The sequence below is a fragment of the Centruroides sculpturatus genome, unplaced genomic scaffold (genome assembly GCF_000671375.1).
Source record: "Centruroides sculpturatus isolate CEXI.00-Female unplaced genomic scaffold, Cexi_2.0 scaffold1175, whole genome shotgun sequence".
Lineage (NCBI taxonomy): Eukaryota > Metazoa > Arthropoda > Arachnida > Scorpiones > Buthidae > Centruroides > Centruroides sculpturatus.
The window spans coordinates 227,623-241,657 of record NW_019385559.1 but is presented as its reverse complement, the minus strand read 5'-3'; the positions used below and the strand labels follow the sequence as shown (position 1 = coordinate 241,657).

The 14,035-nt window shown below is 29.6% G+C and overlaps 1 protein-coding gene across 1 annotated transcript in view; it reads right to left on the bottom strand.

The window, feature by feature from the left end:
- The window catches only part of LOC111640133 (uncharacterized protein DDB_G0283697-like), a 71,514-nt gene that overhangs the window by 16,646 nt on the left and 40,833 nt on the right, over window positions 1-14,035 (bottom strand). The window contains exons 4-5 of the mRNA XM_023386131.1: window positions 13,072-13,242; window positions 342-527 (exon numbers count right to left, since the gene is read on the bottom strand). Of these exons, the coding sequence (XP_023241899.1) occupies window positions 342-527; window positions 13,072-13,242 (357 nt within the window). The remainder of the gene's footprint in view (window positions 1-341; window positions 528-13,071; window positions 13,243-14,035) is intronic.

Genomic DNA, 14,035 nt, shown 5'->3' with positions numbered 1-14,035 from the left:
TATTAAATAAATCTAAAAAATGATAAATTAATAATGTCAATATAAAAATTGAAGGCCAGTGATTTCAATGATTTGAAACCATCAAATAACTAGCAATAATAATTTTGAATGTTACAATAAAGCATATTACAAAACTTCAGAATTACTATTGTTAGTAAAATATAAGAAAAAATTTCACTCATCAAGTTATTAAAAGTCATCAGATTTATCAACACCAATTTATACCTACTCATAAGAATTTAAATCTCTTATCAAAAAATGTTGAAATTAAAAATTCAATACAATTAAGTCATATTAAACTTCTAGCAAATGTTTTAGTAAATATGTTGAACTTAACTTACATCTTTTCCAGGTAAAGCAACATCTTTTCTCTTTTGCAACTCTTCAATCATTTCATTATTCAAGTAACCTTCACGTAATAGCTGATAAGCCACACCACCTTCTTTCATATTAAATGAACCACACAGGATATGAGGTCTAGCAATGTCAGCAGCAAAATTCACTACTTCTCTTACTAAACTAGACATCTGAAATATTAAAAAAAAATTTGAATAAACACAAATTAAAATTTTAGTAACTTTGTAAAAATAAATTAGAATCCATTTACTGTAATCATGCATATTGTTATCAGTCATTAACATTATCAGAATTAGCATGTCACAAATCAAGTTAAAATATATTTATAAATCATTTATTGTGATCAACATTTGTTATAATCATCATTATCTGCAGATAAATAGGCATGTTAAAATAGTCTTTTCAAGCTATCAGTTTCAATATTTGGCTGATAATGTGCATTTGTGATCAGTCTTAACCAGTAGTTAAAAAGTTTATCATTTAATTTCTACTAATTGTATGGAGCCATCAACATCCATTATAAATACAAGATTTATTATACACAGAAATATAGCCTGATTAGAAAATCACCAGCATTTATTGATTTATATCAGTGTTTCTCAACCTCTAACGAATCGTCGCCCCCTTCAACGTAGTATTGCCTCCTTCACTTCAAAATTCGGATGCCCAGGGCCAAGGCTAACGCCAAATTCGTGCTGCATTGAATAGACTAGTGACTAGAATAATGTTATTTGTTTAATTGTTGTACGATATAACGAATAAAATATCTAATTATTTTTAATATAATGTTTTACTATATCGCCCAGAAAATTGTTTTTCACCCCCAAAATATAAATTGTTACTAATCGCCCCCTCAACATGGAAAAACGCCCACATGGGGCCCCCGTTGAGAAACACTGGTTTATATTAACTGGGGAATTCAAGGGATTTTCTTGTCCCTCATCAGCCCCTATACAAGTAATACATTGTAAATCTTTTTTTAGACACATAAATATACATACATAGATAAGAAATTTCACTTACACATTTTGATGATTTTCTAGTCTGTGCATAATAAGTCTAGTATTTACAACAAATGTTGATGGCCATTAATAAAACTAACAGACAACAACCAGCAAATTCAAGAAAGAGAGGAGTGTGATGGTCAAGATGGATGAGGGGTCAAGAGTGTCATGTGAGTGCAATGGGTGCAACTGACACTGAGACACACACAATGATTACAAGAAACTGTTTATTTGATTTATTTGACATGAAAGAAGCTTATGAGATTTCTGCAATCTTGGAGGTTCAAATCGATGATGGTCTCCAAGTCTTTCTGACCTTTCCAAAATGGTCCTAAATGAAGGAGCGTCTCTAGTTCATGAGTGAGAGTTCCTTCAATATCTAAATAGCTTCAAGATGATGTGGTTAACTTCTGCTAATGGGAGGATCTTGATCCAAGAAAAGGAGAGAAACAAAGATTGGCATGAGCCACTCACATAACAAATGGTCCAACACTTAGAATTTTCAGGCAAAGTCATCATTGTATCCTTGAAATTAAGGACTTTTATTATTTTCTATCCTTGATCATCCATCCTGATTCATTGCTTTTTCCTCATTCTTGCTTTTTAAGTGGTTTGTCACTCATTGCTAAGTGTAATGAGATCTCAAATTAGGTCGTGGGAGAGGTCAAAATCGATGTTTCATTTGATCCCAACAAGGGATGGTTGGATCTTAGTACAGTAGAATCTTGTTTTTATGGATCATGGAACAATGAATTTCCCAAAATAATATATTTTTCTCCAGATTTCACCAAATCAATGTAATTTTATCTCCTTTCAGTGGATCCATAATGTGAAAAAATTAGTGTTGCAACGAATAGTATATTCGGCCAAGAGCTTGGCCAAATAGCCGAATATTCGGCCAAACTATTCGGCTTGATTAACGCACGTAAGAAAATTGGCGTGCAAACTGCATTATGGCAAGAACCTTGCTCTTTATTGGCCCCCTGTCACTACACTTTGCCATTCACGTTAATTCTTGACAGTTGTAGTGGACAGACAAGAGCGTCATGGCAGTATGTGATAAATGATGATATCAAATGTGGATAACAATGAAATGACCTACACATGTAAATAACGGAAAAAAACAGAGAAGGACCGCAAAGTGAAAATGTGAAAATAAATATGAAATTGAGTTGATAACATAATCAAACTAGTCGAGGCAGCTTATTGGCGCGAAATTCGCGGCCGTCAATGCCAAACAATTGTTGTCATAGACTTCGGAAAGCTAAATGCTTATAATGAAAGTCACTTAGCATGCACGGGTGAAAGCCTGGGACCGTTTGGGCTACCAAGCTGTCTCAAATCTGTAAAATCATAATTGTGACTTATACCGACGTCCTATCTGTCTCTTTTCTCCATTATCACCAGGCTATGAATCACATAATTGTAAAATGGGAAATCTACGACGGAAAAGTGACGAATTGAAAGTATCATGAGCGCGTATTATGATGTAGTAGGACTAGAGTGACAGAGAAAAGTGAAAGGGAAGAGCAAAGACAAGCGCTTAAAAAGAAGGATAGGCAGGGTCAGACCCTCAGATGTGTGATGATTGTCGAACGAATAGGCGTGTACATGTGTACATGTGCTGATCTTTGTAATTATAAATTGTGAATACATGTGACTAATATTATTTTCTTTTTTATTTTGTACATAAGTTATAAATAAATATTAACAAACAACGCTAACCCGATAACATTAAATCTAAATACCAAATGATTAATTTACTGTGTTTTNTAAATTGTGAATACATGTGACTAATATTATTTTCTTTTTTATTTTGTACATAAGTTATAAATAAATATTAACAAACAACGCTAACCCGATAACATTAAATCTAAATACCAAATGATTAATTTACTGTGTTTTTGTTATTTCTTACTCCTGTTTTTAGGTATTTGGTATTCAGCCGAACAGTGATTAAATATTCAGTATTTGGCCGAATAGTGAAAAATAGGCTGAATACCGAATAGTAACCGAATATTCGTTACATCACTAGAAAAGATGAATTCTTTTCTGGCCCCATCTATTGCAGACTTTGTTTTTTCAACATTTAGTTAATGTTTGGATCTTTCCAGAAATTTGTAGAGATCAATGATGCACTTTTTACATCTAGAATATGTACAGTACAATTGTAGAACTGTACAAAGAGAATCAGTAGGCTGATACATTTAAGAAGGAACTACCTAGTGAACATTCTGACACTGGTCCAAGTGTAGTGCTGAAATTTAGCAAGGCCATTTTCCAAGTTGTGAAGACCCTCCTGATGAGTAAGCCCCACATTTTTCAGATCAATAAAAGTGGAGTTTCAGATCTGAAATCGGATCAAAAAGACCACATTTTTGGATTTATTCTCGAAACAAAAATAATAATAAAATCTGTTTATTAATTACTACAGTATACTATATTACAAACTGTTAGAACGTGACCATGCACTTACAAGAAATCTATTAAATTAACATTTTCTTCTGTCAGACTGTGTCGACAGTCAGCGAGAATGTTTTTATACAATGAAAAACTTCTCTTGGCCTCAAATGTAGTCACAGGATAGTATTTCTGCAAAGGTACATCGACAAGCCCTACATCTTCAGGGATCCCCAACTAGACAGCTATTAACTTGGCAAAGCACAGAAAAACCACTGTTCTTCTCTAAGAGTGCCACCAGCTTCATGCAAAGTTTGTTTCCACATAACCAGGAAGGTTTGTATAGAATCCTCTACTGTTTGAAAAATTTTTAGATTCTTCAAGTGACAACCCTCTTGCTTCTAATGCTTTAATGATATCTGGAAAATTTAACAAATGGGCACAGATATAAACTAGAGAAGCAATTAAATGTGGACTTTCCAAAGCTTCCTTAACATCCACAACAAGAGCTTTCTGATACATCCAGTTCATTGATAAAATTTTGAAAGTCAAGTAAATGGTCTGCATAGAATACTACCACTTTTATCCATGTACCCCATATCATGATCATGGGAGAAGGTGGCAAAGGAGTATCTGGCAGACACTCACAATGCATAGCAGTTTGCATTGGTGTCTTTGCAAGTATTTTCTCGCCAGAACAAATGAGGACTTTTACATCTTTAAAATGAAAATGAACTTGTTTGGCTAGAAGATGTAAAGTGTAATACAGGCTGGTTACATGAATAAGGTTATATAAAAAGTTCTCACCATGCTTACAGACTGCACAGCCTTCTTTCTATAAGCATAACTTCAATTATTCAACAGCATTAAGGCTGCGTACACACTAGGCGTTTTTAAACGCGCGTTTAAAGGACCAAGAGTTCTACATAGGCGTACACACTCAAATGCACGTTTATAGATTTTTGTTAAAACGCGCGTTTTGCGGGCGCTTTACGGGTGCTTTGAGATATATGTGCTGCCATGTTACTGTACATTCGATCGCGCGTTTTGCGGGCGTCAGCCGAGCGCTTTGAGATATATGTGCTGCCATGTTACTGTACATTTGATCACGCGTTTTGCGGGCGTCAGCTGAGCGCTTTGAGATATATGTGCTGAAATGGAGAACGATCATTTCGATACTGATCTATTTATTGATGAAATCTAAGAGACCAACCATCGTCAAAGGATTTTATAGATATTTTTAAAAAATTATAAAACTTGGGTTCATTTTGTCTTAGTTTTGGATACAACGTCGCAAACATTCCATGTGTCAGTCTATCTCGTAATATGGGTGCACCCAAAATTCTCTTTGCCTCTGCCATCGTCTTTTATAGCGATGATGGAGGAGGGGCACACAAGCAATTACTTTCACGTCCATTTCCAAACTGAGCCAGTGCATACGCTCCAAAAACGCTCGTCGAACGTCGAGCTAACGCACGTTTAAAAATGCCTAGTGTGTACGCAGCCTAAACCTTCCTGAACAAATCTTGCTATCACCTCTGCACTTGTCTTCTCCAGAAATTTACATAAAAGATGATAAATTTTAGCACAGCTTTTTCCGTCAAGTTTTTGTACTACCATTAATGCAACATATCATCTGCATGCATCTATAGTTTCATCTACAGCAAACCATATAGCATTGTCACTGATTTCTTTGCAGATTTTTTCAAGCACTTCCTGATGAACATGTGGAAGATGATTCTTCTGCAGTGTTGATTCATCAGGAAGATTCTGCTTCGTGTAGTTTTCTAAGTACTTCCTGGCAAGGGATGCTTCAGTTTATGCAATTCTATATTGCATCCTATAAAGATCTTTGCTGTATCTAAGAAAAATGTTTCTTTGATCCTGAAATTCTATTTTTGTTAGCAGTATCTGGGATGTTTGATCCAGTTGACATGCAAGCAGCAGGTGTCTTTCAGAAGGCACATGATCCTCAAAATGTGATTTCTTCATGCACACAAATGCATTTTGACATACCTTGCAGAACATACTTTTGAGCCATCCACTGTGAAGTCTCTCTCAGCTAACTTCTCTTCCCTCACCCACTTCAGCGTTAGTTGAGACACAGAACTTTTATGCTTACCCATTGAATTTTCTAGTTTGTAGTTGAATATAAAACTTCGAGGCTGCACACACTTCTGCACTTCACACTGTCACCAATAATTTATTAAAAAGTAACCAAAAAGTTACCAAATAAAATTAAATTAGCTCAAAAGATAGCCAAGACACTAATAATTTTTATTTTCATCAATTAAAAAAAAACCTGAATGTGGCATAAAGTAATTCAACCTGGCAATATTGTTTACAAAACAATATCCAAAAGTCTATGCTTTTGTTCTGAAATCCTTAATGGCTTTTTTGATATTTACAATGGCATCAACAACCGTATAAATGACAGTATTTTTCCAAAAGTTAGGAATGTAGTTTAAAAAATTGCAAGAAAATCCAATAAATCGAACATTTTTGCTGATTTCAGTTCAGAAAATGTAAAAAGTTCATTTTCATCGGTTAGAAGCAAAATGTGTTATTTTCGGAACACTGCTCAGATTCTCAAATAAATCTTATTTATGCTGAAACTCATCAGTAGTAGCTGATGAGTTTCAGCATAAACAAATAGGCTGCACTGTACACAACATTGCTAATATCAAGCTGTTGTTGTATTCAGTAGGCAGAAAAGCAACATTGAAACAAACCAAGATGGATGAGTTTTTTAACAAATTGATGTCAAGAGAAATGCTAATAAGCATACTTCTTTTTATGCTCACAATATATGCAGTTTCCCCTCAGCTTTGTCTTTTATATGTACGGTTTAATATACAATCTTGTAACATACCTGTTTCTATAGAATAGCAATCTCAAGAAACTGAATAATTTCAAATAAGATATTCATATTTCTTATATGTAGGGGTTAAATAATAGATATTTTTCTGGGTTGGTGGGAAATCCATTGTTCACGATATAACAGATTTTCAGAACAACAGATGATTTTTAGCAGCCAGAGTGTTCTATTAAAATGAGATTCTACTGTGCTTACATTCTTCTATTGTTTACATTCACATTGTTTTTTTTATACAAAAAAATCATTTTTATGTTTTTTCTTTCAAAAACTATTCTAATGCAAATTTTACTGAGGGTTTGAACCTGTCCATAGCCTCACAACTGAATCTTATTTATTTATCCAATAGCAGTAGCAATAGCTTGCAATAAACATTGAAAACCTGTAGTATTCTTAAAGAAAATTAAAATCAAAATATCTCTATTTTTATTACTTAGTAATTATATAAATTATTATATAGGATTAAAATTAATATTTGTATCAAATTCAGTGCCAATCAAAACAGCATACAAAATAAAGAGGATTCTACTGGGGGTGGTTGCATACTATGTGCCCTGTTGTGACAGCACTGTTAAACAGTGCACTGTCATCTCCTAAACCTCCCAGTCAGAGAACAATCCTGCTTGTTCAGCCATTGCATCTCATGATTTGATGAAATGCAATGCAGTGCATGAGACACTCATTTTTGTAACTAACTTTTTTGTTTCAAATAAAATTCCATCAAAGCAGAAGTCTCCATGTAAAATATGACATCATTCTGTTGATTAGTTCCAAAATTATATCTTTTTTAAAATGTAAACTTTAATTATGATCACACTGCATATATAAAATATTAAGTCATATATCATTGGAAAATCTTCAAATCTAGATAATAATTTGTGTACATTTGACAGATGTAATGATTATTTTTGTAGAAAGAAAAAAAGGTGTATGTATAATCATAAATTTTTCAATATCATCATATATGTTTGTAACTTATTAATTTCTTACATTACTGAAATAAAAGAAACAAAATGAATAATCAAAACACATTTTTAAAACATTAAATTTAGCATTTCTGACATATTAAAATATACATTACATTAATTGTACAATTTGGTCTTAAATAAAACAAGCTATGGATTAAACAGAAAAAAATTTGAATGAAACTGCAGATAACTGCTATCTGAAAGCTATGAATTTTAATTTAAATTCTTTTTAATATATAAAATACATATTTGTATTTTATATATTAAAAATAAATGTGTTTGCAATATTGAAATCATCTAATCAGCATGTTGTAACAGCACTGAATTATTTAGTGTTTTCCCCTTTCATTCTTTTTGTTTATATGGGTTTATTAACAATGTGATTTGGGAGAAATTGCACAGCAGATTTACAAAATATGCTAATAATAATATCTCTCAATAAAGGTTGATTTTTAGATATGCTAAAAGCAATATTTTGTGATTTACAAGATGAAATATAATTCTTCAAAGTTTTATTTTGTTAAACTACTATCAAAATACTATCATCACAGAAAATTTCAAACTGATTGTGCTTGATCTTGGCCAGTATCTTCCATGAATTAGTTGTTACTTCTAGGAGTTCTAGCCATTACTGACCTGTGACATCATTTCCTACATATTACTTTCGTCCTGCTCTTTTCACTTGTGATATCATTTCCTATAATTCATTTCTCGATCCCCTGTAGAAAAGCGTTTTCTTCTTCTGCTGTTTGACATTATATCCAGCAAGATGGCACTAAATGTATAAGTTGAATGTCAATTAGCAAATTTTAGTTCTGGCTAAAAGTTACTATTTATTGTTATATGAAATAAAAATCAATTTTATTCAACTATAAATAATGTAAAAACATTATTGAATATCAGATATGAATTATGCTTAATTATTAACTGTATTGTATTATTTATTCAGAACAACTGTGCAAAAGACATCAATAAAATAATATCTAAATCCAGTTATATTTACATTTCCAACATTATTATGTATTAATTTATCAAAAACAGGAGAAAATACTGTGTTAAATGATTTAATGCCCTAACAAGATCAAATAATTTCAACACTGCAAACACAATTATTTATACACTCCAAGTATTCCAAATTTAAGATTCATGGCCTTTACAAACAGTGTATTCATAATTTACACTATTTCTCTGCAATCAATTTATATTGGAGTAACTTCCTTTTCTGACTTAATATCAAACTGCTTAGTTCAACGGGTTCATTTTCTTCAATTTAACAATAAAAAAGCTATAAATAATGTTTTGTCTCACATATTCATTTTAATTTTCATAAATATGTGTTTATAAAACTGATAACAATTTTATATAACATTCATATATAAATAATAATGCTGAGAACATCAATGTTAGCAAAGAAGATATTTTTGTCTCCATATTGATCATCTTATCTTTCAAACTATGAATTTGAAAAAAAAATAATAATAATAATAATAATAATACTCTTCCAGATTTCTTCTTTAAAATTTGATAAAACAATTATACAAATGTCTGATTCATCAATTAAAAATCATAGTGGTATCATGGAAGAGTGCATTCCTATGACAAACATAATATTCATATCAATCTCCAATATTGCAGTAATATTTATTTATACTATTTTACCTCTTGTTTTCTGTTCATTTTGATTTTTATCATAATTTCTGCTTTTTGTCCCAAAAACTCATACTAATCAATCAGTCAGTCAGTCAATTATAACTTGTAATTTCATTTTATACATTTTGTTTTTTACGATTTTATTTGAACTGCTTACACTTTAGTTAATATTTGAAATAACAAAAACAAAATTCAATTTAAGATAAAATTTGATATTTAAAGCATCCTGTCAAATAAAGTATGATATGTCTGTCAATTAAATGCAAAATTATCATCAAAAAAACTCATTATTCAGCTCAAACTTTTCTGCTAGTCACTCAGTGTAGGAATGATAAATAAAAACACAAAAATATCTAAATTCAAATATACAAGATTTTTGAGGAAATAACAAAAGCACATTTGTTCTGATACTCAAAATCTACAATGTATTATTCATTAACCTTCTTATCAATTAAAACAACCAGATGCTGGCAGTCAAATTCCTATTCTCTTCAATCATCTCCAACTCTTCATCACATTTATCTCAGTTTCTGAAACTTCAAGAATTCCTGAGAGATCACATCATCTTTTTTCTTCAGAAAATTTTAGTTGTTATGCTTTATATATGCTATTCAAATTTAGTCTTGATAAACTGATACAAAATAAGTTTGTTAACATGGAAATGTGACTTCAGGAATAATAATAAAATTAATTTTCTTATCAAATCTTATTTCTAATTTTGCTTCAGTCTGTCTTTGTTTTTACTATACTCTTTCAGTTAATTCTTACATTTAATTTTCCATATATTTATGTAAATAAAATAATTGTTATTTTGCCTGTTTCAATATTTTCTGAGTCTAGTTCTGAACATACTTTTCATTTTCTATATCAAAAAGTGTACTAGGCAGATCTCAGTAACATTTCTCTTATGATTTCTTTGGGGTCATCTTACCCTCATCTTTTAATTGAATGAAAAATTAGTAATAAAACAGACTTAAATGTGCCTCAGTACAGCAAAATAATGTATACATTTTTATTTGTTTAATCACTAATTTATGTTTATTGTTTGATCTTTCCTTTCATCAATAGTAAAATATTAAATGTAAGTTAATCATTCAATATACGTATGAAGGAAAAAAAGGATGCATTTATTCTTTTTATATTAATAAGGAATATAATGTATATAAGAGTATCATCAATTTTTATTTTGAAGTTAGTATTTTTCTTCTTTTCATATTGTCTATTGCAATGAATATTATGCATAAATATATATAAATACAACATTACTATTAACATTTAATAAAACAAAAAATAACAAATATGAATTTAATTGTACATTTATATATAAAGTTCATTAATAATTTAATGTCAATAAATTATATGTAGAGTCCCAATAAACTGTTTTATCCATTTAAGAATGATTTCTATTACATCACATTGTCATAAAATAAATCATATTTGAATTCTCACTACCAATGAGATGTTTCATGTCTTGTCAATTCCTGTAAGTCTGCAGCCATATGTTTGCAACAAGAATCTGATACCAATTATATCCTTCAATAAATTTAAGTACTTTGAAAAATTACCTCTTAAATTAATGAAATTAACTTAAGAGGCAATTCTTCAATAAATTTTTGATTATTAAATGACTAGGAATAAAAGTTTATAAATAGTGAATTTTATGATTCAATGCTATTTAGGCTATGATTATAGTCCTGCTATTCTTTCAATATCTTTCAAATTTAGAGAATATCTAATTTATTGTTTCATCAGGTATTTCATTATTTTATTACTCAGAACTTTTCTATCAGTTGCATAGGGTAAACACCATATTTACATATTAAGTTTTCTTTAGATGGAAGTATTTTTGCATGATATAAACAAAAATATTCATTCTCTACAATAGGTAATACAGTAGAGCATCTATTATCTAACCCCCGATTAACCGTCACCCCGGTTAACCGACCGCGTTTTAGTCGGCAAATTCAAATGTCCGCTAGTGATGTGGCGCTACAATATTTGGCTATATCTTGGCTACTTTGATATTATTTTTGTTAAATTTTTGTGTGTTTTAGCTGGCAACATTGGCTCAACCATGAAAAGGAGGTCAGTATTTAAATGAGGCTTAATTTTCTAATTATGAGTGGTTGTTTGTTTTGTGAGCAATAAAATAATTTAAAAATAATTTTTAACAATACAATAGTGACGATTATTATTTAAAAAAGAATTTGATAGGCTTAACATGGAGGAAAATTCAACGCGAAATAGGTTAATAGCGATATACTAATACACTAATTACATGGGATATAATAATATACTACACTAATAATGGATTTTTTCATACTTTTTGGTTATCTGACTTTTCAATTATCCAACCAACCCCAATCCCCAATAGAGTCAGATAATCGATGCTCTACTGTACATTGCAAAATCAATTACTTGCTATTAAAAATGAGAAAATTAAATCTCATGTATTTTGTATCATGTAAAAATTTCAATGAAACTAACTTTTATAATAAACGTACAAAATGAAATAATGTAATTAATGATTGTAATAACTGTATATTGTAAATTTACAGTTACAATATCTTTATTAGTTGAAAAAAATGCCATAAAACAAATATTACAGTTTAGACCTATCTTTGGATAATACCTATTCAGAATTTTTAATCTGTAATTTTATTTTTATGCATTTAAGTACTCCAATTCATTAATCCAAAAAATCCCCAAGTTGTTTTATTTTCAAAAAAAAATTGCTTATTTGTATAATTCTTGAAAACAGATAAATATTCCAAAATACAGTGATTATATATTGTTACTCAAATGATAATACAATGTATGAACAAAAACAGTTTTTTGACCAACATGTTCAACCTACATTGATAAATTTGATATTGTTATGAAGCTTTTGTCCTCTCTTTGATTTTTGATCTCTTTGATCAAGAGATTTGCTGTTTTACAGTAATATACCACATCATGGTAATGTTTATATGATATACACAAATATATTACATTTTGATTCATCTATAATGTCATGTATGACAATCAATTATGACTTCTAATATTATTATAACATATGTTATTTTTATGCGAAATTATAAATCAACTAACTATTACATATAAAGTAAAATTCATTAATCCAAATATAAAAGAAAGAGGTCATCTACATTATAAGATAATTTAAATTTACAAATTAAAATTGTCAATATTAAGTTCAAAATATTCTCCAGGAAGAGAGATCACATAGCTTCAGTTGAGTATAAGCATTAAATTTGCACTGTGCAGATCTAAAATCTGAACTGCAAGCAAGAAAATATGCGAATAAAGTCCAAATGTAATATTTGCCAAATTTGTATCAAATTCCAATTTCTGCATAAATTGACTGTAGAAACTAGAAATGATCTGAGTATTTGAATTATTATCAAACTATTTTTCAATTAATTTGATATTTTTTGATAAAACTGTTCACATAGAATAACATTCTATTTTTTTTTACATATTCTAAATGTTTATATATTTATTTATTTATTCAAAAACTTATTTCCTTGATCACCAAAAATTACTCAAATTACATTTTACATGTTGCTACATGTTCCACATAAAATAGCTATATATATTTGCAAATGATGGAAATATACAAACATTATTCTACAAAATAATGCTGTAATATGAGCCACAATTAGCTATAGATGTATTTTTTGTTATTTTATATTTTATCCAGTTTTAATTCTAATAAAGCATTTTGTGAATATTTCCATTTTTTTTAATATGGCAAGATATTTAAATATTTTACCATAAATAAATAAATTAGTAATAAACATTTAAAAATATTTCTTACCTGTAGAGCATGTGTACTGATATCAGATGGCGGAAAGAATACATTGGCAATAGTTAATGTGTGATCATTTCCAACAGTACAGAACTGCATCATTAAAACATAACCACATTTCTGAAGAAAAGTACGTATAGCTATTTTATCTGCATTTTCTAATGATGAAGTTTCAAGATCCTTTATTAAAAAAAAAATACATATATTCAAATAATTTATTATTATATTTGCAATAGTATTAAATTATATTATTGTATTGAATTATATAAAAAATTCTCATTAGTTTGAAATTTAAGAGACAAAATAATCACGACTTTGAATGGGTAAGGTGACACCTAAAAATGCATTGCTGTAAAAGCAAAGCCGTATAGACCAGATTAGTTTTTGTTGAGCTATTATTCTCTTATAGTATGGAAGAATGTGAACTTCAATCTAAACATATGAATTAACAAGCATAGCACAGTTTGGACAGAATTTTTACTTTGAATTTCAAAGTAGCCAAATTCCATAATATACAGTGGTACCTCAGGATACGAACTTAATCCATTCCAAAACTGAGATCATATCATGAAAATGTCGTAAGGTGAATCATTTTTCCCCATACGATTACATGTAAAACCAAATAATTTGTTCCAATATGAAAAACATACTCAAAGCTAAGTAGTACACTAAAAAAAAAATTATAGTAAGGAAAACACTGAAAAATGCATTTTGTAGTTGTAAATGTATAAATAACAATAATAGAATAATAATTGATTAAAAAAAATGTAGTTTTATTTGCACTTTACCTTTGAGGATAGATGACGGTGGAGGTGTAAACTGGTGATGGAGGAGAGGGAGAAGGGAAATGATACTAAAACTTAACTTACATAACATAATGTAACAATAACTTAAAAATAATTTAACACTAATTTTTTTATCTTTTCTGTTTTATATATTTTTTAAAATTTTTTATTCACTACTTTTTGCTTTC